The 26,664-nt window shown below is 40.0% G+C and overlaps 1 protein-coding gene across 4 annotated transcripts in view; it reads right to left on the bottom strand.

Moving 5' to 3' along the window:
• Positions 1 to 4,727: 4,727 nt before the first annotated feature.
• MAP3K7 (mitogen-activated protein kinase kinase kinase 7) overlaps positions 4,728 to 26,664 on the bottom strand; it is a 43,060-nt gene continuing 21,123 nt past the window's right edge. Inside the window, exons 7-17 of one of the 4 annotated variants that reach the window (XM_075268202.1) lie at positions 25,507 to 25,635; positions 22,204 to 22,334; positions 21,181 to 21,262; positions 19,900 to 20,027; positions 18,212 to 18,371; positions 15,325 to 15,405; positions 9,268 to 9,335; positions 7,483 to 7,594; positions 7,258 to 7,319; positions 6,959 to 7,074; positions 4,728 to 5,350 (exon numbers count right to left, since the gene is read on the bottom strand). In XM_075268202.1, the coding sequence (XP_075124303.1) occupies positions 5,170 to 5,350; positions 6,959 to 7,074; positions 7,258 to 7,319; positions 7,483 to 7,594; positions 9,268 to 9,335; positions 15,325 to 15,405; positions 18,212 to 18,371; positions 19,900 to 20,027; positions 21,181 to 21,262; positions 22,204 to 22,334; positions 25,507 to 25,635 (1,250 nt within the window). In that variant the 3' untranslated portion in view covers positions 4,728 to 5,169. The remainder of the gene's footprint in view (positions 5,351 to 6,958; positions 7,075 to 7,257; positions 7,320 to 7,482; positions 7,595 to 9,267; positions 9,336 to 15,324; positions 15,406 to 18,211; positions 18,372 to 19,899; positions 20,028 to 21,180; positions 21,263 to 22,203; positions 22,335 to 25,506; positions 25,636 to 26,664) is intronic. The other 3 variants (XM_075268203.1, XM_075268205.1, XM_075268206.1) reach the window with 3 other exon arrangements.

Here is a 26,664-nt window from a genome sequence, read left to right as displayed (position 1 = left end):
CTGCATTTGCCACAGGCAAAATGCTTCCTTTTTGAGGTAGACTTTCCCCGGGAGGGCATCACGGAGGAAGAGGAAGAAGACATGCTGAGAAAAAATTTAACAAAGTTAGTAGGTCCCAGCAGCAACTAAGCCAGCAGCCCGCCTTCCCCCCCTGCCCACCTAGTAAGAAACAGCTTGTTTAACCAAAGACTCTTGAGCACAAACCGACAGCTTGAACACCCAGAGAGTGGCAAGCAAAGACTAGGCGGCAGGAGGGGCCTTATAAAGGCAGGAAGAAAAAAAAGGGGGCGGGGTAGCAAAGACCCCGCCCACCCACAGGCAGTCGCCGTGAAATCGCCCCAAACTTGCCCCCTACAGGGCTCTAGGGCAAGCAGGCCAGTGTGGAACCCTCTCCCCCTGTGGAAGCGATCGAGGGAGAGGAGACCTAAAAAGAAAACAAAGTCTGCGGCCAGCGCCGGCAAAGGCCGGCGCGCATGTGCGGCAACCCCGGAAGCGGAAGTTCCGCCGGACGGGGAAACACAGCCGCGCGCCGAGGATTCCGCTCTGACCACCGGAGCGAAAGGGTTTCTACCCGCCAGGATCCCTGCGGAGGGCCGGCAAACATATGCCGGCCTCTCAGACCGGCAAGGAAGAAGTAAGGCAGGTAGTTACAATCAAGGGTAAAAAAATCTGGAAAGTATGGGGGAGAGGGACCCCCTCTAAGAGGACGATACACATCTCCCCCCTCCACCTGTCCTGCACAGTACAGAAAAAAACACAGGGGGAGGAGGTCTGACGGCCTCTTATAGGGGGTTAAAGCTGTTAGTTAATTAAAAGTTCCACCTGTCCTAACAGCTCACAGGGGCAGAAATACCCCAGTTGTGCTGCTGGTTGTGCGTAGGGGGAATGAAATGGTATGAAAATGTGTTGACAGCGATTTTACTGTGATTATTTACTGTGAACTCTTCAGAAATACATAAGGAACTTGTAACACAACCAACACATACTTGTGATAAAATCCTTAGTCATGTCTTTCTGATGGTACAACTACAGTAAAGAAGACGCCTTGTTCTACCTCTGTTTGTCTATGGTGGTTGTGCTGTCAACCGATTTTGATTTCTGTAGAGCATAGTGACATTTATATCAACTATCTATTGCAACAACAGGTATCAGGTGCTTGCTGTATACAACTCCTTGCAGAAACAGGGAACAATAATGCAACAGTATTCAGTCTTGTGTGCAGTCATCTGCAGGAACATGGGAAAAGTTCATGTTTTAACTACAGATGTAAGCAAATTAATAATCTACTGTCAGGAGCATTGGTGTCACACAGTGACCGATTCCACTATCATAAAAGTGTGGCGTCTTTACTCACCTGCTTTCTTGTGGGAGGCTGCAGGGACAATAGGCTGGGACATGGAATGCAGTATTCATGCTTATTCAGCACATCTCTCTTCCCGGGCCCTCTCTTCTCTACAGCCTGCTAGCTGTCTATCTGGCTTTGGCTCTCTGCATTTTTATGTGAGGTGTGAGGGCTTCATTGTGTTCACTAGTAATACTCTGCACTAACCTCCCTCTCTTAGTGGAGGCTCCAGGTACCGCTGTCACACTTAAAGGGGTTGTCCACTTTCAGACCAATATTGAGAGACCAATGTTATTGTTTGTATATTAAAAAATTATACATACTGCATCAGTTCCTCACGGTTTTCTAGATCTCTGCTTGCTGTCATTCATTCTGTTACTTCTACTGGATAAAAGTCTGAGCATGGTCATGTGATTTATGGTCCATGGTCATGTGATGTAGACACAGGTGCCGCTCGTTACAGTCCCATCACAATATTCAGACATCTGCCTGGTAATCATCTGTGCACCTGTGTGCTCATCACATGACCACGGACCATAAATCACATGACCATGGTCAGAGTTTTATCCAGTAGAAGTAACAGAATGAATGACAGCAAGCAGAGATCTAGAAAACCGTGAGAAACTGATGCAGTATGTATATTGCAAAATTGTATATCCTTACATATACCAGACAGGTAACCAGAGGTAAAAACAGATCTTCTATAAAACAGGACAAAGACTCCAACATAAAATAAGTAAATAGCATGCATGGAAGCATATCAGGGACAGAACTCCGATACAAAACCGGACAGACAGACTGGTATACAAAAGACTGTATGTGCATGGAGCAGAACTCATCAAATTGCTCAGCCAAAGTGGCACTAAAGACACTGATTACATAGAACAAGAGACAAATACAGAGCAATGGGTATAGACAGGTGCAAACACTAACAATCAAAAAGACAAGCGCTGGAAAAGAACACAGAAGTAGGTGGTAAGCTAGAACTATTAGAAATGCCGCATGCCAAAAGAAACATAGTACACAGTGTTACATGGTTCGCACGCTGGACGTTAGATATGCCTTTACAACAGACTTGAAGATATTTTGCGCAGGTGACAGACTTGAGAGGGATCATATTATTGGACTGAGTGGGCAAGATGTTTATTTTGAAGAATTGCCTTCAATCCAGGCCGTTCAGATAGGAGGTATTGGAAGCAATGGTTACATAAGGGTATGCATATGGAGAACCATAGACGGCAATACCAGTGTATTGCCGTCTATGGGAAATTCTGTACATTACTATCGTGGCTGGTCATAGACTAGCTGCTATAGTAATATTGCTGACAGGCCTGGGAGCCTTCAATAGGCTCCCAGCTGTCACCAGAACCAGTCAGTTCCTGCGATATGGCCGCGCAGGAGCTGGCCTGCAACTTTAAAGGTATGGGGCCGATAAAGACTGGCCCCGGGGATGTTTTTGCAAATACAAAGTTTATATGGATTTAAAAAAAAAAAAAAAAAAAAAAGTTTGTCTCCAATATTCCAAAAGCCTTATCTTTTTATCAGTTGACAGTTGATATGAGGGCTTGTTTTTGTAGGAACAGCTGAATATTTTATTGGTGTCATTCATAAAGCACTGGTAACTTATTCCATTTTTTTGGTGGTGGAGATGAGTAGCAATTTTTTTTTGCTTTAAACTTTGTGGTATAAATAACATGGTAACTTCATACTTAGGGGTCAGTACGATTATAACCATAACACACCATTATAGTTTACTACTTTTGTACAGTAAAACATTCTTTAAAAGGGGTTGTCCAGGGTTAGGATTAAGGCCTAACTTTAGGATAGGACATTAATACCTGATTGATGGGGGACAGACAACCAGCAGCTGCACCACTCAGCTGAATGCCCATCCTATACACAATACAGGATTGAAAGCAGATACCCCTGCCCCCCTGTATAGTGTCTGAGCATCATCACTGCAGCTCATTTCCCACTGACTTCAATGGGAGCCAAACTGTAGTATCTATGCTCAGACGCTATACAAAGGAGAGAGTTAAAAATATTAACCTTGGACAAAAGACAACTTTAAAAATAAACTGGCATTAATTGTCGCATCTTTGGGACAATGCATTTTTTTTTTTTTTTTGCAACAAAGATGCACTATTTTGCTCTTTCTACGCCCTGATCACCTTTTCCTAAAAAAGTGGGTGGAGTGGGAGACAATCTACAATACATACCGTATATACTTGAGTATAAGCTGACCCAAATATAAGCATTTTACCACAGAAAACTGGGAAAACTTATTGACTCGAGTATAAGCCTGGGGGTCGGAAGAGACCACCAGTGCAGATAAAAAGTCTGGTCATGTGCATTACAGCTTAGTAACTCCATGGGGATCATAGTAATAGCAGTTAACCCCATCATGTCCCTCACATTAACCCCCTGTGTGCCTCACATAAGCGTTACTAATATGTGGAACATATGGAGGTAATAATTAGGTATCTTCATAATTAAGGTCCTTTATTAGCACCCCCATGTGTCTCGCATATTAGTAACCCTTATATGGGGCACACAGGGGTTAACATGAGGGACATGATGGGGTTAACTGCTATTAATGTGAGGCACATGGAGTTACTGAAACTAAGTTAATAACCCCAAATGCCTGACATTAATAGGTATAGTAATTGGCACAGCAGGTACCTGTGTGTTTTACTTTCACATTACTGTAGCTTCCTCTCCTCCATACGACAGACATCTTCTATAAGATACAATGAATCCTGCACATAATGGCCACTGACTTATCTGCGGATGTTACATTCTAGTGGCTACAGGACCTTTGACAGTAACGTGACCTACATGACTAGCCAATCAGAGCAGTAGCACTAAAGGACCTCCCCCTTTGTTTAATTTATGCAGGTCCTTGCCGTTTTCTGTGCTCTGTGGACCCTGACTCGAGTATAAGCCGAGGGGGGCTTTTTCAGCATAAAAACTGTTCTTAAAAAGTCGGCTTATACTAGAGTATATACAGTACATTTCATATAGGTTATTGGTGTTCCTTTTTCACATTACTGCACACAGAGTACAAACTAAACCTTTTTGTGACTACATACTACCTGAATAACGGTATATATCATTATGGGCAAGTAATCTCCTCGTACGGACCAGTCGTTTCATTTCGGCAGTTTAGGAGTAGGACATTCTTCTAGATTTTCAATTATTAATGTAAAAATAACCCAACAAGATGGGAAAGATTATGTTAACAGCTTGATGTTTTTACTGTACTTTAATAAGTTCAGATTGAAGGGAGCGCATGAAAGGTCATTTTTACTAAGCGTGTATTTTCTTTTTTTTTTTTTTTTAAACAAACCTGCATTTATTTTATTGTTCACCACCCCCACATTTCTTCTCCACACACTGATAGTAAAACATAAATTACTTAACTATATGAATACAATGAGACATAGAATATGTGAAACGGCCTGAAAGAGATAATGGGTGTAACTGGAATTTGTATTAGCCAGCGGACTAATGTATTTTGTTAACAAAAAAAAAAATAAAATTCTTTGAAAAGCAAGATCTTTGACATTCTTTAAGAAGCAAAGTTCAGCATTACATATAAAAGATTAATCAAACTATTCATATATAACGTATTAGGACCTTCCACAGGCATGAAACATGCATACATCAATAGTTCACATCAATCCTTTATGGCTGTATTTTATCCAGCAGCTTCAAGTGCTGATCCAATGAATATATCCATTTTCATGCTCAACGTAACAAAGGAAAGTTTGCTAAATTGTCTTTAATTGCACAGTAGCGAGAGGTCTTCTGGTAACGGATCTAAATCACGACGTTCCTTGCCGTTTCTGTTGCTGGCTTCTGATGACATCCAGCTGTTTCTTGCATTGCTGATAATACGTTGAAAGACTTTTGTTTTCATCTAAAAGCTTTTTGTGCTCCTGTACCAGACGAGATGTATTTTGTTGGTCTTTTTCATCCTGGTCGAGTTCTGCTATTAGTTCTTGCCTAAAAAAAAAAATGAGTGATTAGGTTTGTATACAAAATAAATAATGCATTCTGATTGCGGACATTAGCTTCGGGCCTCTGCGTATAGCAAGCAGTGGCAGGAGTGATGCTGCTATTCCGCTCCTCAGTCCACATTCGGACTATAAGACGCACCCTTATAGTCCGAAAAATTCGGTATATATATATATATATATATATATATATATATATATATATATATATATATATAGTGTACTATGTATGTAATGCTAAAAGTGCCTGCTGACAACAATAGAAGCAATAGAGCTGACTATAGGATACATCTGATAAGGTCAAAGCCGTGTTTATTACTAATTGACCAATAATCCTGGGTAACTGTCGTTGTCCTTATTGATTAGGCTGAGTGCCAGGCAGTAAAGAAGTCTCTATATACTCTATATGTTGGTATTAGTTCCTTTCTCAGCTATGGAATATGTGCTGACGCACTTTATTTAAGACCACGGGGGTTAACTAGTAGCAGAGAAAGTAAGAGATAACGTAACTTTTCATATTCATTCCTGATTGGTATAACACATTTCAAATCAAACAGAAAAAGTTTAAGCTGTTCCATATAGCCAGCTACTCCCGGTCCTACGTGGTAACCTTGGGGAGCAGACTTCTGGCAGCAAGCCAAGCATTTGTTTTTCTTGCACCCATCCTGGATGCAGGCACCATCAATTACAAGCATAAGCAACTATATCTAGCATTCAGCTTTAAAGGATAACAATGTTTTTCATATATTACATGATTATAACCTTCACACATCCAGCATTAGGCTATGAAAAAAAGGGAAGGAGGGGAAAAAAAAACCCCCAAACACATTAAAACTAGGCAGTGCTTATTTTCGTGGTACTCTAGGGTTCCCCTAATGCTTTGATCTTCATGAAAGTTACTTGTTTTAAGAATTCTGTTTGGGCTGTGTCAGGGCTCATTCACATCTGCGCCCGGTCTCCGTTCTGCAGGTTTCCGTTTCCTGCACAAAACAGAGGCAGGAGACGGAAACCTGCAGGACTCTTTCATACCCATTCATTTGAATGGGTTTGAAAGATGTCCAGCCGTGAGCGCAGGTAAGCGTTTTATGCTTTACGCCGCAAAACTTTTTTTTTTTTTTTTTTAAATCGGACACAGAGTTGGACATGCAGTACTCTGTGTCCAGTTTTAAAAACGGTTTCGTGGCGGAGAGCATAAAACACTCACCGCTGCTCGCGGCCGGACCCGCTCTGACAGCTTTCAGTCTTCTGCATGCAGAAGACTGAAAGCTCAGAAATGAGACCCGAACACTACTGTGAACCTAGTGTCACTGGTGATTTATGTATCTTTTCAGGGTACAGGGATGTGTCCTATTAGGAGACTGAATGCAGTTTGCACACTGCGTTCAGTTTCCCTTTATTGATACAGATGAGTGCTGGGAAGGAGCAGAGAAAACAACTGTGGCACAGTTCTCTTTAGTGGACGTCATTATCTAAGACAATATCATCTAAAACAAACAAAATAATCCATACAACTACAGACTTTTCATTGCAATGTAAAGTTACTGATGTCTGCAAAGTACAACACCCTTCCCGGTCCCCAAACCTGATAGACACTTACTTCCGTTGCAGTAATAATGCAATCTCTGTCTGAACTTTCATATACTCCTGTGCCATTTTGCAGTGCTGCTCAAACACAGCCATAGATTCTTTGGAGTTTGGACATGGTGCTAAAGGCTGAAAATAAAAGATAGAAGATTACATAAAGATAAGATATCTTATGTTGTTCCAACTGTGAAGGCTTATATATAGACATAGAACAAACTGTATCCTGCATACATGAAAACCCAAGTACCCTTTAAGATATGTACAATAATAATAAGAAGAAATAATACATACAAACAGAATTCTTATACTAACTTGTAACTGGTGATCCAGAGTAAGGTATGCCATTGGTATAGAGTTATCCGAACCATTGGTATCTGAAACAAATGTGGATAACATTGTTTATAACCATATAAAAGGGAACAAAATAAATCAATATAACAAAGCTACAAAAATCTTTAGAAAATGTATACTAAACAGCACTCATTGTAAAGCAAATTTAGTTCATGTGAATAGTAAAAGGTGAGACTGTATTGCTACCTGAATCATCAGGAACCCATGGAATACCACGTGCTGGCTTGTCAGGGGTTGGTCCTGAGGTAGTTATCATCCTCACACTAGGACTTGAGGATCTGCTGCTACTTCTGCTTTCCTGAAGGGTTTAGGAAACAAGTGAATAAGCCATTTTGTCAAACATCAGTTAAGCAATTCACTGGAAATAACTATTCACCAAATTACTTTTCCTTCAAAGTGAACGTCCACTTTTTAACATTTTGCGTTGATGTCCAATTTTAATTTCACATCATTTCTTAAGACTCAACTGGAACAGAAGGTGCGGATTGTGACACCAACAGTAGGGTCATGTGGGCAGCTAGATACTACCAGCCACTATGTTTGAGATTGGTCATGACTGAAGGGCGCTGGTACCTCCAAAGCATGTTATCCTGAATAAAAACACTATTTTTCACTCTATTAGTCGCAACGATTGGCAATATGATCTACACCTCCTGTTTTTAGTCTGTGCTTCATTCCAACTACATGTCAGTATTGAACGTAGGTTATTGGCAATTTGGGAGCTCATCATATCTCCCAAAACCCACATGTAATCTAAAGTTGTGTCCATGTTAGTACTACCAAAAAAGGTGAGCAACCTCTGACCATGATATATGTATACATACATAATGCACACAGAGAGTTTCTTGTACTGGATATATTATGGTGCACCAAATCCGTTTTCTCCCTTCTTATAGGTCAGAGCTTCAATATTCCTGAGAGCGCAAAATAACCCTTTGCGAAAGAAAGCAGGCTTCGTGATAAATAATGAATATTGTCAGAGTTTCATTTCGCTAGATGTATAAATCTGCATGTAGTAAGCACCCCCAACAGTGAACTGCAGGTCAAAAAGTACGAATCCCATTTGTAGTTTTTCGACATATTTATGATTCTGTCAAACGGATGAACGCCTTGTGCTATGAATTGGCAGGTTTAACCATACAAATAAATCTAATGCTATAAGGTAAATTTATAGAACATAATTCAGAAATGGAGGAATTTGGTGAAGGGAGTTCATTTTACTGTGTGTGGGCTACTGACAGAATGAAATTGGAAGTTGTGCAGGGGCCTCAAGGGCACATTTCAATTGGTACGATAGATATCTCCATCATACCAATCACAAAATGTCAAATAGAATGATTTCAAAATGACTCCTAGTATAGAACACTTATACTTTCTATAGTAAGTGAATCTTCAAGGTTTATCCATAACCTATAATAATCGCATCATAATCTGGCTTTCATTTGTTATATATAAATGAATACAGAAAAGAGTCATACTCAATTTGATAACTATGCCTGGTTAGAAGAAATTGTCAAAACAATCACTTTACTGGTTAAAAAGGTCCCCACACCCCCATTGAGAACCATGCTCCCTTGTAGCAGCTACTGCAGAGAAAATGCAAAAATACAAGGCACTCACTCAGATGAATGGCTGTCCATGTAATACAGGAACAGAGCATCTCTACATTCTGACTTAAGGGATGTTTTATGCTTAAACGGGTTTTATTAAAGATTTTTCAATATTATAAAATACAAACAGAGAGAAAACAGGTTGAGCAGCAATGAAAAAGCATATAAGTCAGTAAGCCGAGGGGCCTAAAATAAGACCTCCTCCCACATACACTGGGAGATAGAGATATATATATATATCTCTAATGATATTAGTACTTTACAGATAAACCAGTCTAACAGGGTCTAGTTCCCTAGCAGTCAGTGTCACATACAAACAAGAAATACAGTAACACAAGTTCTTTGGACAGCGGCTCCTTACCTGATTGGATTCTGTTCCAACAATTGTGAGGTCCTGAACAGATCTGCGCCTTGGCTGCCCGTTGCCTGCTGAATATTAAACAAGAATGAATTCATTAAACTCTGTTCTAACGTGTAACTGAAGGGTCACAACTGTGGAAGTTTGGTATTTGTAAGAGTTCATAGGCAGAAAGGAAGGGATACACACAGGGAATGAGAGACAGCTGCAATATTTTAACTGGGGAAGCACTGGCCGACAAAGTATATACCAAGACAATAACCACTCCTATCGCATGAACAGCAAATCTGTTCAACATCTTCTGCCATGTGTTTAAAAGGCTGAATGTTAGCTGTCCAGCGCTGATGACGGCATCTATTTCCAGGGCCTTACATAATACTGTTTCTACAGAAGGAACACTGACCTAATAAGCCAGCTGGGAACTTCAGCACCTCTTTACAACACCCAACTTACTGGGTACATGGCAATCATGTCACTTAAGACCTCCTAACTAAACTCAGGCATTAATGCAGCTACAAAGAATACTCTTTAATCCTATGTAGTCGCTTCTCCTACCTATAAATTCACACATCCAACCATGCCATTAATATATTCCAGAGAACATAGTCATTCTTCTCTCCAGCCTGACATATCTGCTAGTTAATCGGTAAATTCTATCTATGCCGAGTACAAAGAAACCGCTTACAGAAAACACGTCAATTACCAAGGTCATGTCCATGGATTTCTTGACCAAGGAACACGTAATGTTTGTATTGTGTATTAACATAAGAGATCAGTTGACCAGAAGGAAACCCTGAGATTGCCTGAAGTGACAGCTGAGAAAATGCTTTAGATTCTTGGCTGACCAAACCGAATTACATAACACTTCATAGTGGCCATTCATTACTGAATGCATAAGAACAGTTGCTGTAAGGACCAACCCATTGCATACGCAGTTGTAAATTACCACATTTGTCATGTACATATTCCAACAAATAGCAAACGCCAGTAAAACTAATTCTATTTAGGCAAAGTAATTTGTCCTGACACCGCACATTAACTGTAACCATAGTGTTAGGCCAGTGCCCCACCTTGCGGAAACGCAGCTTTTTTTTTGTTGCAGATTTTGTTTCGTTTTTTTGAGCCAAAACCAGGACTAGAATGAGCAGAAGTTAGAAGTATAAAGACTTCCTATATATTTCCAATTCCATTTGTAGCCATTCTTGGCTTTGGCTCAAAAAACCGCAACAAAATAAGCTGTGTTTCCACAATGTGTGGCCTCAGCCTTAGGCAGCTTTTCTCTACCATCATACTAGACACATACCAACTAATATATAATAATGGGAATATTCAATAAACTTAGGCAGGCCTAGAGGCCGCAAGTGCAGAAAACCGTTTATATGGGTAATAGTTTTGAGAATTAGCCAAGATGGGAGGATATGACATAAAGCAAGAAGATTTAGGAATTAAAATAAATACTTTGAGAGAAAGTGACAAGTGATAAGTACTAATATCCACCACCAGCGTCACAAAGCTCAACTATTCACAACCCGCCACCCATCATGCTGTGCAATAAATAGACTCGTAAAGCGCGCACACACACGCGCACACACACACACACACACACTGCTCCTCTTCTGTCAGAGATAACATCTCATCTGTGTACTTACCAATGAAAAGCAAACCAACAACTTTACCTACCCACCAATAAGTACTTAAAGGGAACCTGTCAATGTACATGCAATTTGATCTGCCACCAGGATATTCTAAAGCTAAGGAAATAAAGGGATTCTGTACTTGGAAAGCTGTATGGCATTTTGCTCTGTGACCAAGAGACCCCTGGGTCTGGTCTTATTACATATGTAGCAACATGTAAACAAATATATTACGAGTTATATCCCACAAAGTTACATATCAATTTTAATCGGTCCTCCTACTCTATAACATCTCAGACAGCATGTTCAATTTGACAGTATCCCTTTAAAAAATTTCTATGGTTACATAACAGGCGCAGTGCAAAGTTGTGATCAATCTTTATTCTGATAAAACATGCAATCTGATAGATATCAGACAATCAAAGAAACAGGATTTATTACAAGAATAATAATCTATTAGAATTCTGGAGATCAGAGGAAAAAAATCTTATCGGCTGTAGCCTATCCTTATACCCAGTTCCCATCACCTTTATTCATTTTTTTACAATGTCCATTTTTGTTATCCTGTTGCCTTTAAAGAAAAAAAAAATGGCACTGTTTCTGTCCTATCATGATGTAAACTGGGCCTTATTACTAGGATTCCAGGAATGTTCAGTGCCAGAGTAAATGAAGTTTACTGTAGATCGATTTAACTTCCACTTTTCCCATTTCATTGGCATTTAAGGATGCTGTCCTACTAACTAATGGCAGCAATTAAAACATCATGACAACTACTTGTGTAGCAAATGCATCACCACGGCCCTAAGATTAGCAAGACTTAAGTGCGGTGGCAGAAATATTTTTTATTCTTTGATCGATATAGCAGCACTTGTGTACATGCTGGAATGGCATGAGAAATGAAGTCAGAATTATTAGAGATGCAGCAAAATAAAACCAAGTGACAACATGAAGTGCAGGGCATGGCGGAGAAGGCGAGCACGATTAGCATGGTTAGTAGAGGTTGCTTATTTTAGAATAGGCATGCATGTTATTTTATACACTCCTAAATTCCATTAATAATAGAAGCTTAAAGAATCAACATCAAATGCTTGTCACTCCAATGACGTTCCCGTCACATATGTCATAAACAAGAGTCACAGAGACAAAAGTGTTGTGTTACTGCAAGGTTACTCAGAAAACTGAACACTTCTATGTATTATTAGGGGCAGATTAATTCACTTTGTTTTTTTTTCTGTCAGCAACAAATGAAACCTGCAGACAACTTCTACGGGTACCGATCACATTTCAGAAAAGGTTATATAGAACATAGTCATCTAAATGGAATGGGCCTTGCTGTGTAAAAAGCAAGACTGCACAGTTTGGTGTCGTAATGTAACAAAGACGACTGTCAACGTCCAAAACAACTAAAGGCCTCTATACGCATTAGAGTAAAACCAGACTATCCCACCAGTCAGGGGGAAGAAGAACTGTGCATGTCGCATTTCAAGTGCTTATTTAAGTGTTTTTAGTCAAAATGCTGAAAAGTTCCCTTTTAATTTTTCGATTTTTCGTTTTCTTGACTCCCCTGCTGAAAAACCCCATAGCTTTTTTATTTTTCAATTTTCAAAGCCAAATGCCAACTTATTGTTTGCGGGACAAATTGTTCTTTGTGAGGATACCATTTACTTTGCTGTAAAAGGTACTGGGGAAAAAAAATGGTTTGGAATTGGACAGAGTGCATTTGTGCAACTTTATTACAGGCTTTGTTTTTACAGTGTTTACTGTGCAGCCAAAATGACGTCACCCGTATTCTATATTGCGGTAAGATTTGACGATACCAAATTTACATTTTAACCCCTTAAAATAAAAACTTTGCAAAAAATTTTTTATTTCCAGATTCTGACACCCACAACTTTTTTATATTTCTGTATACGGAGATGCATAGAACGCCAGATGTACTTTTTAGTTAAACCATATACTGCAATACAACTGTACTGCAGAGCGGCCATCACCTTTAAAGACTCAGTATCCGCCATAATACTACGGCGGATGTCAGGAAGGGGTTAAGTATTGGACACCACACAGAACTCAAGAGAAATACTGTTTAGTCTTAGAGTTTCTTGCATTTTGTAAAGGCCCATGTTGCAGAAGCAGTGTGTTTTTGGCTTCTCCAGAAAAATCCTGCTGCATTGTACGGTACCAGAAAAGTGAATGAAATTTTAATTTCATCCACATATTGTGGTAAATAAGAGATGTGGGGAAAATGGATTTTTGTACTCACCGTGAAATCCTTTTCTTGTTTTCAGTGGAGGACACAGCCCCATGGGTATAAACCTGGCCACTAGGAATAGAAAAAGACGCTCTGCCTCTGGGAACCAACAGCTCAGGCCACAACAAGAAAACAAGGATGTCCCCCAATGAATACAAAGGGAAATGGATTTTACGGTCCATTTTTCTCACTTATTTCATTGGGAGATGCAGTAACATGAGATGTCCTAAAGCTATCCCAGAGGGTGGGAATTACACAGCCATGCGAGCAACCTAGTGCATAGCCGTTAGCAGCAGAACCTTATGACTCAAGCTGGCATCGGCAGAGACCACAGAATGGATCTGGTAAAACTTGAAAGAAAGTTTGGACAGAGGGATCCCCATTTGTTGAAAATTTTTATTTATTAATAAAAATCTAAATTAAAAAAAAAAAAAAAAAGTTTGGACAGAGGCCCAGATAGCGAGAGTGTCCACCCTCTTGTCCAAGGAATTGCTGAGGGAAGCGGAATCTGCTAAAGGAATAGTAGCCTTGGAGAACCTAGCTATCCCTGGGTCCACTGCAGGAGGCTCTGACCACTTGGTAACATACTGGTCTGGGAAAGGAAAGAAAATGTCCAACTTCCTAGTGGAAGACAGGGTGATTTAGGTGAAGTCATTGTTCTTTCAAGATATGGTCAAATGCCCCATAGTTGGTGAAAGACCAAAAGAGGGTGATGACTGTGGAAGACAGACATGTGCTCTTGAGAAGCAGGATCCTGGTAATTTTAGTTCCTGTGTAGCAGCAGATAAAGATGTGCCTACCTGATGCTCCAAGTCCATGTCAGAGGCATCGCCAGGGTGCAGGGTACTATCTGTCGAGTGGCGCCGTGAGCTGTGTCCCAAACCGGTGAGTGCCCAAAGGAAGCAGAGTAGTACAGTGGCCTGTTTCCTGGTCCTCTTAGGAGGACGGCTCCTGGAGCTGGAACGGGAGCTATGACAGCACCCAGGGAGAGGCCTAGAAGTCACCAAATGAGTGGTAATTTGGGAAGACAGCTGTTCCAGTTTCCACCATGAACTGGTTAAGTCTGGCAAGGTCCCCTATGGCCCGGGTAAGGTAAGCTTCCCAACTTGGTGGGGATGGTCTGCCAGAAAGGGGCTGTGAGGGTCCTGAACAGACAGCACAGATGGGCTTAGGCTGACTCCATAACTTTTTGTTACATTGGACTCATGTATAAAACGTGACGGCACCGGTGGGGCCAACAAGCAGTTTGGCTCTTTATCGGAGGACACGATTGAGGGGGCCCAAGAAAAATAGAGGTAACCCAAGGGAGTTAACCTACCAGACCTCTGGAAGAACTACTGCAAACAGGCTGCACAGAAAAGATTGCCCAGGTGCTTGCTGTATCTCTCAAGAAGACAGAGTATTCCTCCCTTCCCCACCAAGGAGCTGACAGGACGCTGGCGAAGCAAGAAAAAAAAAAAAAAAAAAAAAAAAAAAAAACACACAACAGGAAATAAAGCAAAGAAATTTCCTGAGGAGAACTAAGGTTCCTTCCCCCAGAAGCCAGCTGGGAGTTACAGAAGGCCAGCAGAGGTCTTCAATAAAACAGAGTGAAATAAGCGAGAAAATTAAAAAAAAACCAAAAAAAAAACTAAAAATAAACGCAGCATGCTAATGTTATCCATGGAATTACAAGCTTTTTTTTTTATTTTTTATTATGGATTAAAAAAGGGGCAAGGAAAAAAAATATTCAGGAAAAGGTCTAACAAATCTCTATGAAAACCTACTCTACAGATGTCTGATGTACCGCTGGCTTGCCACGGCAACCTATGATGGCACGGATTTACGCCAATATAGTAAGTAGATGAGCCAAGTAGATTTATTGGTCTGTTTAGAGAAGGCATGATGGCTTGTGTTTGTTTGCATCCAAAATCCTAACGTGTTAGGCGCTTTTATTTTTAGGGGTCTATCCACTACTTTACTAATGTTGACCTACCCTAGGCATAGGTCATCAGTAGTAGATCAGTGCTTGTCTGACTTCTTGTATCATACATCAACTGAACTTATACCATTGTTGTGTGTGTATGTTGGAACTCTGTGACGTGAAGTACTTGCATATTATGAAAGTGAAGCAAGAAGCATTCATATGATGTATTGATTAATAATTTGCCTTACAAGGTTATCATCAACCTGTAGTACCTGTTATGATGATCTCAGGGACATCCAGAATATTGCCAAATGAAGCAGTTTTACGGTGGCCTCGTTTAGGCTTGGTATAGGCTGCAAAAACACATACTCAATACACATGCAAACGACAGTGGTACAAGGCACAATTCACAAAAGCACAGAAGTGTACAGCACAAAGTTACACAACGGAACTGCATGCAGAAAAACAACCATGCATGCTATATACATGTAAATGAGAAGGGAAAGCATTTCAAGAAAAAAAAAAAAAAAAAAAAGGAACATGCAAAACCATTTAAAGTCTACTTGTAAGGGGTTAATTGGTTACTAACTACATCAACTATATGACTTATGCCCTAGCCACAGGATAGGGGAAAGCGTCCGATAGGGGACCCGGTGGTGATCAGAATTGGGGAACCCACATCCCCAAGCTTACCCCATGTTAATGGTGAACCAGTGCACTTGCACGACTGGTACTGGTACTTCTGTGGGGTTGCTGGTACTGCAATCTTGTGCACTGCAGGTAGCCCTATTGCAGTGAATCCAGTGCAGGTAACACTAGCGCTCCATTAACAATGAGAAGGCATGGAAGGACCTTTGTCCCCCAAATTCGCCTGAACGCTGGGGGACCAGATGGTCAGATGCTGTGGACAAAGGTCCTTAATGGGTCAACACCATTAAGAGTTCTTGCCACACAGTGACTGCAGCTGTAGTAGCCTAGCTGCAAGTGAAGCACTTGTTAATTTTGGGCTATCGTATAGCCAGTAGTTAAAAAAAACAACAACCCACAATTAAATCAATCAGTCTTCCGCTTACTTATAAGTGCTACATACTGGGCCAGGGCCCAGAATTTTTTCAGAGTACGTTGTGTGACAGCACCCTTCTATTCTGTAGGGTCACCACTGGATATTATTTAATTAATACAACAATCCTTCTAAAGATAATAGTATAGGAAAAGAGGTTTTTTTCAGATAAGAATGGATAAAGTTCCATAAACAGTTGTTGTGATTTAAGAATAATATAGTTAAACTTATTTTAAGTACATTAACTGAAAGGTTATGAAGGAAGAACGGACACATGAAGATGATCTGACATCTTCCATGACATGTCTGTTTTAGTAAACCCTTGTAAGAAAAATGCGTCAGAATTATGACCACTACAACTCTGCATTTGCCATACCGCCTGAAAACGTAGGATGATAAATTGACAACTGGACGTTAACATTTTCTTTGGCTAATGGCACATTTCCTACATAGTCTGACCCTGCTCAATCAATGCAGAAATTAAAGAGGACCTTTCACCATATCCGGGCACAGGCAGTGTTATATACTGCCGGAAACCTGACAGTGCGCTGAGTTCAGCACGCTGTCGGCTTTCCCGATCTGTGCCCGGTGTGAAGAGCTTACAGTCCGGTACCGTAGCTCTTCTATGGTCAGAAGGGCGTTTCTGACCATTAGCCAGAGACGTCCTTCTGCCTCGCGGCGCCTATCACGCTGTACTGTGGAGCGGGGAGGAATGCCCCCTCCATCCCTGATAATGCTCATCTATGGACGAGCGCTGTGAGCAGAGGGAGGGGGCGTTCCTCCCCGCTCCACAGTACAGCGCGATAGGTGCTGCGAGGCAGAAGGACGTCTCTGGCTAATGGTCAGAAACGCCCTTCTGACCATAGAAGAGCTACGGTACCGGACCGTAAGCTCTTCACACCGGGCACAGATCAGGAAAGCTGACAGTGTGCTGAACTCAGCGCACTGTCAGCTTTCCGGCAGTATATAACACTGCATGTGCCCAAAAGTGGTGAAAGGTCCTCTTTAAATCATTAAAAGGGAACCCATATCCTGAGTACTGGCGACAGGCTCCCTTTAACAATGGGGAATGGCAACACCTAGTTGACAATTAACTCATACTTTTCCTGTCGGGATAATAGATGCATAGTTCAAAAGACTGAGCTCAAGCTTTTCATTGCATTTTGAATACAAGTATTTCTTAAAACAGACATGTCAGAAGAGCCCACGGGTTCCCTTTATGAAAAGCCAAGTCAATAGGGACATTTACATAACAGTGCAGCACAACAGGTTCTTGTGTCAAGATTGCACAGGTTATGGATTCTGTTGTGAACATAAACCTGTGAATATATAACCAAGAGTTCATATGCATAATCCTATCCTTTGTGTAAGAAACTGGCAGTGTGTACAGATATAAAGACTATAGCACTCATGTAAAATCACAGGAACTAGTCATTTACCCACACGGTGCAGCAAGATCCATTTTTGCTTGAAGTACAAAGTACTTCCTTTGTCAGCCGCTTCCTATTTTAAGCATTACACTGTTGCCGTTTTCACCTTTCATTGAACTCTGCAGAATTTATATGATAATATAATGCTTCTATTATACTCAATGATTCTCTCTGTGGGTTTATCTTTTATGGCAAATTAATGGCACTTAAGTGGTGGTTGTTTGCCATAACAGCTCTTTAGTGTTTTAGACATGCTTTTTTTATTCTTTTGTTATGGGATCTATATGTTTTATTTTTATTATGTGTATATATCTGGTTCTACACCGCCCTCCTGCCTTGAATACAGACTGTGCCAATGGGTATATTACACTCAAATGTTCTTGGCATATGAAGCAAATAGTGAATGATAAAAATTAATAGCTTGGTAAACTTAATTACCAGTAATAAAATAATATGCATTAGGTGCAAAGAACTGCAACAGTTTCTTGGGAAGGAGTAAAGAAAAACAAACAAACAAAAAAAACAACAACCCAAAACAAACTTGTTTTGTGACCTTAATGAATCCTGACTGTTGCTATACTACAATGGTTTGCCCATCAAGTCTATATAGTCAGTCAAAGTACTGGCAAAAATCCATCCTAGAGCAACAATATTTATTTTCCCTTTTACCTGTACTTGCAGAAATCCTTGCTTCCAATTCAGACATGTCTGCACTCATTCGTTTGTTTTCAGATGTGCCCAGTATTGATGAAGGCTTCCCTCGTGTATCTGACAGGCTTTCTACGCTGCTACCTCGAGAAGGTGGCAAACTCAAACGGCCTGGTTCACCCTGAATGGAAAAAAAATTGATTAAAAAAAAAAAAAAAAAAAAAATTGTAAAAGGGGTATTCGCATCTCAAGGTTCCGGTCTAAAACGCTAGTTTTTCTAAAGTCAAGAGTTGTCCTAAATATATAGTTTAGAAATGCTGCTACATTAACCTACTATGTGAAATTATCTTCCCAGTAGTTACACTACATTTTTAGGTCCCCGACGTCAGATTGGATGACACGACTCGCTGATCTCTGGTGGGGAGGAGTGCTGAGTTCTCTGGATTATTCTTACTCTCAGAACGGTTAACTCCCACTTTTCGGATCCAGGGAGTCAGTTCAGCCAATTACATTTTGATGATAATAGGACCTTTTCAGTGCCCGTTACCTCAGACATAAATGTTGAGATTAATGCAGTCCCACTTCTTACCCTGGCAACATGCAAGTTTGTTTGGTTTTTTCCCTCTCGAAACTTATACACAGTAAATGTTACATTGTACATTATCTGAACTGCATTTATATTAGATTTCTAGTAATTATAATAAATATCTCATGAAAAAGGCAATATCTATATCTACTAAGGTACTTTATATTGCCCTGTCCAAGAGTCAAAAGCCCACTTACTAGCTAGTTGAATACAGGAAGGGAGAAGGAAATCCCTTTAAAGAAACATTACACTTTTCTGTCTTAAGAGTTATAGTATATTAAAAAGGTCAATTATTTAGGCAATAATATAGGTGCATAAACACATCCCAACAGGGTATGCTCCCAATAGGTCTGATTTTGGTGCGCATTCCAGGCTAAAATCTACATTAAATGCATATCAGTTTGTACTTCCGTCCGCATTAAAGTGGAATAAAACCATATCCTAGATAGTCTTTGGATTAGCTGGTTGTGGATTCTCCAGCAAATACATATAAAGTTTACCAAAGTCATATTACTTTAATTGCATAACATTTTATAGAGCTCTGCTTAAAGCCAATTAACTAATCTTATTGATATGTGGAGACTTAAATCTGTCCTAGTCATTTGGTGCTCACTGTCACAGCTTCACCATGTCTATCAGGGTTCTAGATCAGGGATAGGCAACCTTCGGCACTCCAGCTGTTGTAAAACTACAACTCCCAGCATGCATACTTGCTCTGCTGTTCTTGAAACTCCCATGGAAGTGAATGGAGCATGATGAGAGTTGGTAGTTTCACAGCAGCTGGAGTGTCGAACCTTGCTGACCCCTGTTGTAGATGTAAATTTGAATGGTTCAATATCAGAATACCTTTTAAACCAGGATGAACAAGGGCAGTGATCCCAGGCAGCTAGCCATTTAGGTGAGGTGAAGAAAGAAAAAATAAATAGATTTTAAGTGTTTTTGCCATAGTTGCTTGCAGAGGAGCAAGGAAAACTAGGTATTGTGCACTTTGTGTGGTCCTATATTTGAAGTAGAAAAAAACCTTCAAGCATTCCATGAAAGCTTCTAGTGTCTAATTCCAAAGCAGAGTTATTGTAAGTAATAATCTAGGTTTAATACAGAAGAACCAATCACATTTACTTACTCCCTGTTTGGACTGATTTTTCAGATGTGCCAATTTGGACTCTATTCTTTTAATGGTATCATCAGCACTAGGTTGGATATCATCGCTCTTATTACTGGTATTCGTAGATGTAATGTCAATACAAGATCCTGCAATAGAAAAAAAAACAAAAAAAGAAAGGTCATATCCTGCTTCCAAAGTCTCAGCACTACCTACATTACAAATAATTCTGAGATGCACAAGATGTGGAGATGCATTAGAATCTAGTTTCTCCATTTTGTAAACATCAAATGGAATCTATTATTTCTGTGGTGGGAATACATTTAGATATCCGTAGTTGTCTTTAAGTTGCCATCTCATCCCGCTTGGAAAAAATGATCTTCAAAATTGTTTCTTTATGTCCATTGTACATGCCCAAAGATGCAGGTGCACTTTCAAATTTCATCTAATGTGAGGCACATTGGTCAGTGTGTGACACCCTGCACCCCCACTGATCAGCTGTTCTCAGCAGCTTATAAAAGAAGGAGTGGAGAAGGTAGGTTAAGCTTTACTGCAGCTAAAATGAATAGGAGCTGGTCTGTAGTAATTCGATCCGACACTACACAGAACAAAGCTGTCTGCGTCCTGCTCAATTTTCTGTGTGTCAGCTACTGAGAACAACTGATTCATAGGGATGAAGGGTGTTGGACCCATACTAATAAACTTCATCTTAGCATAGGTAAACAATGCTTTTATCTCAAAATACCCCTAGTAACATTTAGTGGCTCTTTTAGGATATCTAGCACTTGATGCTACTTCCCTCAAAAAAGTATTTGAGATACTTAGCTTCTATATCTGTAGGATATCCTGTGATCAGCCTATCAGGAGACCCACTAAAAGAATTTTTTAAAGTAGCTGCACATATTTCAACTTTTTTTGAAAACTCAGGTACCCTTTAAAGGCTACTTAAAAATTAGACTAGGTTCACAACTCTGCCAATGTAGTCCCTGGCTTTGATCTATAAAAGTCCTATAGGTACAACTTTCTCTTCCATTTGTAAAGTAACCAACACAACAGAATTACTTAATTACTTTTTCAGTCGTCAGTTTTGATTCTACAACAAATCAGAATAATAGACTAAACAGGAAATGTGAACCTAGACTTTTCTTGATCTTTGAGAAGTCTTTGTAGCAGACGTCTTACTACAATAAAATAGATCTGAATTTGGTTTCTACTTTGATGTCTTGACTTAACAGGTTTTGCTGCAACACATTCTTCAACAATTATAGTCATCTGAAGAAATGCTAAAGTAGGATTACTAACCTGTACTTGTGGCAGAATTGCTTTGTCCGCCATCAGAGTACTGGCATGGATACTGTAAAGCTTCGTCAGCTCCAGGAAAATACTGCAAAAGACCCCGAAACCAACAACTAAATAAATCAAGTGATTAAACACCGTACCCTGTGTGCAAGTAACAAATCAAGAAAAGCTCATTTACTGATAGATTTAACTTACAATGATAGTTCATCAGATTGTCTCCCAACAAGGAGACATGCAGGCAAATGTGTGCACGTCACCGGGCAGCAATTAAGCGGAACATAGAGGACATCAGTGTACCACCCGTGTCTCTGTGGCCCCATTCATTGAGGTCAGTGAGCACGGGACACAAAATGGACAAGTATAGGACCCCTTAACAATTGTGAAGCTCTGCTAGTAAAGGCTAAAAGGGATTTTTTTTTTTTTTTTTTTTTTTTTTTTTTTTTTTTAAGTGCACCTACTGACTAAAGGATGCTGTGTATATACAGTATGCAAATACATGGCATGTTGATATGCTTCCTTTTCCTATATGGTTCAGTAATGGCCATTAGACAGCAATTACAGATGCTTGTTCGGATCCCATGAAAGCAAAGAAAGGATATTTATACAGTTATCTGATTTCGTTTGTAATGGGTGAATTCATGTCAATATGATCCAGTTGTAGAAGATGTAAAGTGCATTCCAATTATAGATCACTCCTCATACTAAGTAAAAATAGAAAACAAAAAACACCTTATTGCTTGTGGTTTCTTGCAGTGACCATTTCCCTAACAGAAGAAAGTTGCATTCACTTTGCGTAGCCCCAGGCTAAGGGTGCTATTACAAATATGGCAGGGGCTGCAGGTATCGCTTGCAGTTGGCAGCCAACTGACAGGCAAGCTAAGGTGCAGTATGGCATGATAAAAAGTGAACTCAAGAAGTACTCAAGGCACTGTCGCATGTGTAATAGCACCCCAATATAAAACTTTTACATCTAGAACATAACATACACATTAGAGAATAATAAGCAATTGACAAAAAACACCTTGCCTGCATAAGATGTGTCATTATCTTGACAATCTCTTCCATTGAAGGTCGTTGAGATGGATCTTTTGACCAGCAACGAGTCATTAAGCTTTCAATAGGCTTAGGTAAATTTTTAATTAGAGGCGGCCGAGTACCTGGGAATTCATAAGAAAAGGTAATTAAGTGGATGGATTATACAACTGGTGAAAGCATGGTATTCAACATATTAAGAAAAACAAGATGTATTATTTTTAGCAAAGCAATTTGTACAAAACTGTAAACTAAATAAAAAAAAAAAAAACCCAAACAAAATCAAGACCATGGAGAGCGCAATATAAAGAAAGCTACATTTCCAGCTATCAGTTCTTACTAAATATATTTACTGATTAAAATGTGAACGTGTTAATTGGTTACTGACCTTACACCAACCTTTATACCTTATATATAAACCCCCCCACAAAACAAAACATACAAACATGTACAACAGGAAAATATCGAAGTTATAATCATAATAGTTCGTTTTGCTTAGCAATTAAAGGGATACCTTCCTCTAGGAAGCTTATGGCTAGCATTCCGCCATCTTGTCTGTGTATATTCCATACTGCTTTCACTAATGTCTTGTCCGTCTCACGCAGCTACTGTGAGAGACTTGCAATTGTGCTTTCTTATCATATTTAGGAAAAGGTTGGAATGTTTCTGAGTTTCTCATAACTATTAGTTTCTCATGTTCCATAACAAGACACAGAATGTCCATTAGATAGGAGATCAGTCTAAACCAGTTCTAAGGATCAAGGACAGACCGTCCATCAAAGAGCACTGTGCTAGCACAATTAGAACTAAAATGGATGACACGGACAACCATGTTTTAACCCATGTATTGCTTCTGCACGTATTTATCATTTGTAAACGCCCATTTTGTACTCTGACCAATGATAATTCATATTTCTATGTGATGTAGTTTGTTATGCATAAACTAGCATACAGCCATTATTCCTCTATAAGAGCTAAGTAACATGTAATAAATGTCAGAACATTTTGATATACATCTGAGTATGTGTGGCTTTGTGTTCTCCCGAGCTCGGCAACCATTTTGCTTTTAATTTGGAACCAATAGCATGTGCTCCCAGGGGCGTCCCCCCCCCCCCCCCGACAACCTCAAAATCAGATTTCCCTTTGCCCTTGGCTTGCGGCTGCAGCAAATCGAGACACCTTATTGAGATATGTCATGAATGTCTAATATACAGCATTATGCCCTTAAAGAGGACCTTTCACGTCCTTGGACACATGCGGTGTAATACACCGCTAGAAAGCAGACAGTGGGCGATTTGCAATCTGTCAGGAACACCCCCTCCTCACGGTAACATCTATTGCGCTGTACTGTGAGAGGGGGCCTTCCTTACCGCCCAGCAATAGGAACGCCCCCAGTACGTGCTCATAGACGAGTACTATCAGGAGTGTGGGGGCGTTCCTCAACACTTGTCATTGCTGGGTGGGAAGGAACATCCCCTATAATAGTACAGCGCTGTAGATGCTACTGTGAGGAGGGACGTTCCTGACTGACTGTCAACCGCCCTTCTGACACTGAAGAGCCATGGTAACGGCACCAATAGCTCTTCAGCGGGGGCACAGAACGGGAAAGCCGATAGTACGCTGAATTCACTTTTAAAATGTAGGTTTAAACACCAAAAATATGGAGTTAAAACTACTGTTACAATGATGAACAAATATTGTAGCACTAAGCTTTTAGGAAAAAAAATAAAATCAAGGCTTTGTTCACTTCATATTTTTAGAATTCTGTTTGAACAGATTTTTAGTTTTTTTATTTTTTATAAACATATTAGCAGGGAAAAAAAAAATAAAAAAATTATATATATATTATATATATATATATATATATATATATATATATATATATATATATATATATATATATATATATATATATATATATATATACACACACACATATACATACACACACACACATACATATACACACACCGTATTTTTCGGACTATAAGACGCACTTTTTTTCCCCCAAAATTTTGGGGGAAAAGAAGGGTGCGTCTTATAGTCTGAAGGTGGCGCTTATAGTCTGAAGGTGGCATCCGCTGTAATAGAGAGGCGGAAGCCGGCAAGTGATAGACGCCATTACAGGTGCCGGGGCCTGAGACATCGCTGCGCTGCCTGCCTGCGCTCCTCTGCCATGCATGAAGCCAGCAGCGGCAGGGGCTCCTCCGTCCCCCCGCCGCTGGCTTCATGCAGGGCAGAGGATCGTAGCGATGTCTCAGGCCCCGGCGTCTATCCCTCCCCGGCATCCGCCTCTCTAGTACAGCGGATGCCGGGTCAGTATCGGTGGCCCCTTCTCCCCCGGGGCCGGTCCCCAACGGCCCAGTACCTGTAAAGTTGCAGGCCGGCTCCTGCGCGGCGATATCGCAGGAGCCGACCTGTTCGGGTGACAGCCGGGAGCCTAATGAGGCTCCCCGGCCTGTCACGGCTAGATTAGTATTGCGGCTGGTCTCTATGACCAGCCGTAATACTAATAGACAGAATGTCCCATAGACGGCAATACAGTTGTATTGCCGTCTATGGGACTTGCGATCAAGTGACCGCAGGTTCAAGCCCCCGGGGGGGAATAAAATAGTAAAAAAAAAAAGCTTTAAAAATATGAAATAAATAAAAGTTCTAAATCACCTCCTGTTTTTTTTTTCAATACAAGGTGATCTAAGCAATAGATATCCCCCAAAATGGTATAACTAAAAATTACAGCTGGCCCTGCAAAAAAAACGCTCTATGCATCCCCGTACAGCTGCAGGGTCACCTGTCAATGTGGCCTTGCAGCTGTTGCAAAACTACAACTCCCATATATTAAATATTTTACCAGGTTTTTGCTTCAAAATTTTTTTTCCCTATTTTCCTCCTCTAAAACCTAGCGTCTTATAGTCCAGTGCGTCTTATAGTCCGAAAAATACAATATATATATATATATATATATATATATATATATATATATATATATATATATATATATATATATATATATATATAAAACAAAAAACAATGTGGCAGGCTTCATTTTTATGCGCAGAGAATCTCATAACCTGTCAAAGGAGAGCTGGGAGATTATGACCCAAAATCAAATCCCCCAATCCTTCCATATGCCACTGAATTTTGGATTCAGTTACTCACATTTCGGTAATCCTTTTGGCAACTATTTGACATAATTGCAAAATAACCAATACCAGAATGTTGTTTCCAACAATCCTATAAGATTATAATATATATTTATACATACAAACAACCAGGTATACACATACACTCACTAACCATTATGAACAGCCCACATAATTCGAAAAGCTGGACCACCAATTTCATCAAATGGCTTCCGCCTGGTGATAACTTCCCAAAGAATGATACCCCAGCTGAACACATCACATTTTTCACTGTAGTTGCTACCTGAAAACAGAAAAGAAAAATGAGGTTTATAATCTCAGGAACAAAATAATTGATTTTAGATGTGTGAAACCAGTATGGAAGAGCTAAAATACAGTCATGTCTAAGTGTAGGCACCCCTGAAATTTTTGTAGAAAGAACTATTTCTCCCAGAAAATTATTCCAATTACACATTTTGTTATAGACATGTTGATTTTTTTTTTTTTTTTTTTTTTTTAAAGTCCGCTCAGGCACAGAACAGAAAAAAAAAAAAAAAATAAAATAAAAAATAATAGCAAAGAGTTTCATAAATTCTCTCAATCTTATGTGCATAGTGAGAAACATTGTGTTAATTGTTACTCAGACAGATTTTTTTTAATGGATGGTCTATTAGGCCAACAGTGCCCACTTCTCCCCAAACATAAGCCTAGGGCTGGGTAATTTTTAAGAAGCCATTCCTCATAGCTCAAAAGCTGCTTAAAATTATTTATTTTTTTTGTTAAGGAATTTACAATTTCTGTTACCCATTAAGCTGAGGCAAAACATTGTGGAAAAGATGAGTTTTTTTTTTACTCTGCATTTCTCATTAATTTAGAAGTCACTCTTGGCATTCTGCAACAAAAAAACCCAAAAAACAAAAAAACTACTTTTCAGCAATCTGCCGCATCAGTCCAAAACATTTTGCTTTTATTATGAAACTTTAAAGGGCTTCTACCATTAAAACCGTTTTTTTGTGGATGAGATGTCGGAATAGCCTTTAGAAAGGCTATTCGTCTCTTACCTTTAGACATGGTCTCTGCTACGCCGTTCCTTAGAAATACCGATTTTACCGGTATACAAATGAGTTCTCTCACAGCGATGGGGGTGGGCCCCAGCACTCTAACTGCGATGGGGGTGTCCCGACCACTGCCAGAGAAGTGTCTTCAGCACAGCCTCCTTCGTTCGCAACGTCATCTTCAATGTCTGTATTTCTAAGGAACAGCGCAGCGGAGACCATGTCTAAAGGTAAGAGACAAATAGCCTTTCTAAAGGCTATTCCAACGTCCTATCCAA

This window comes from Leptodactylus fuscus, chromosome 3 (genome assembly GCF_031893055.1).
Source record: "Leptodactylus fuscus isolate aLepFus1 chromosome 3, aLepFus1.hap2, whole genome shotgun sequence".
NCBI lineage: Eukaryota > Metazoa > Chordata > Amphibia > Anura > Leptodactylidae > Leptodactylus > Leptodactylus fuscus.
Note: the sequence above shows the minus strand (reverse complement) of the source record. Positions and strands in the feature narration are given on the sequence as shown.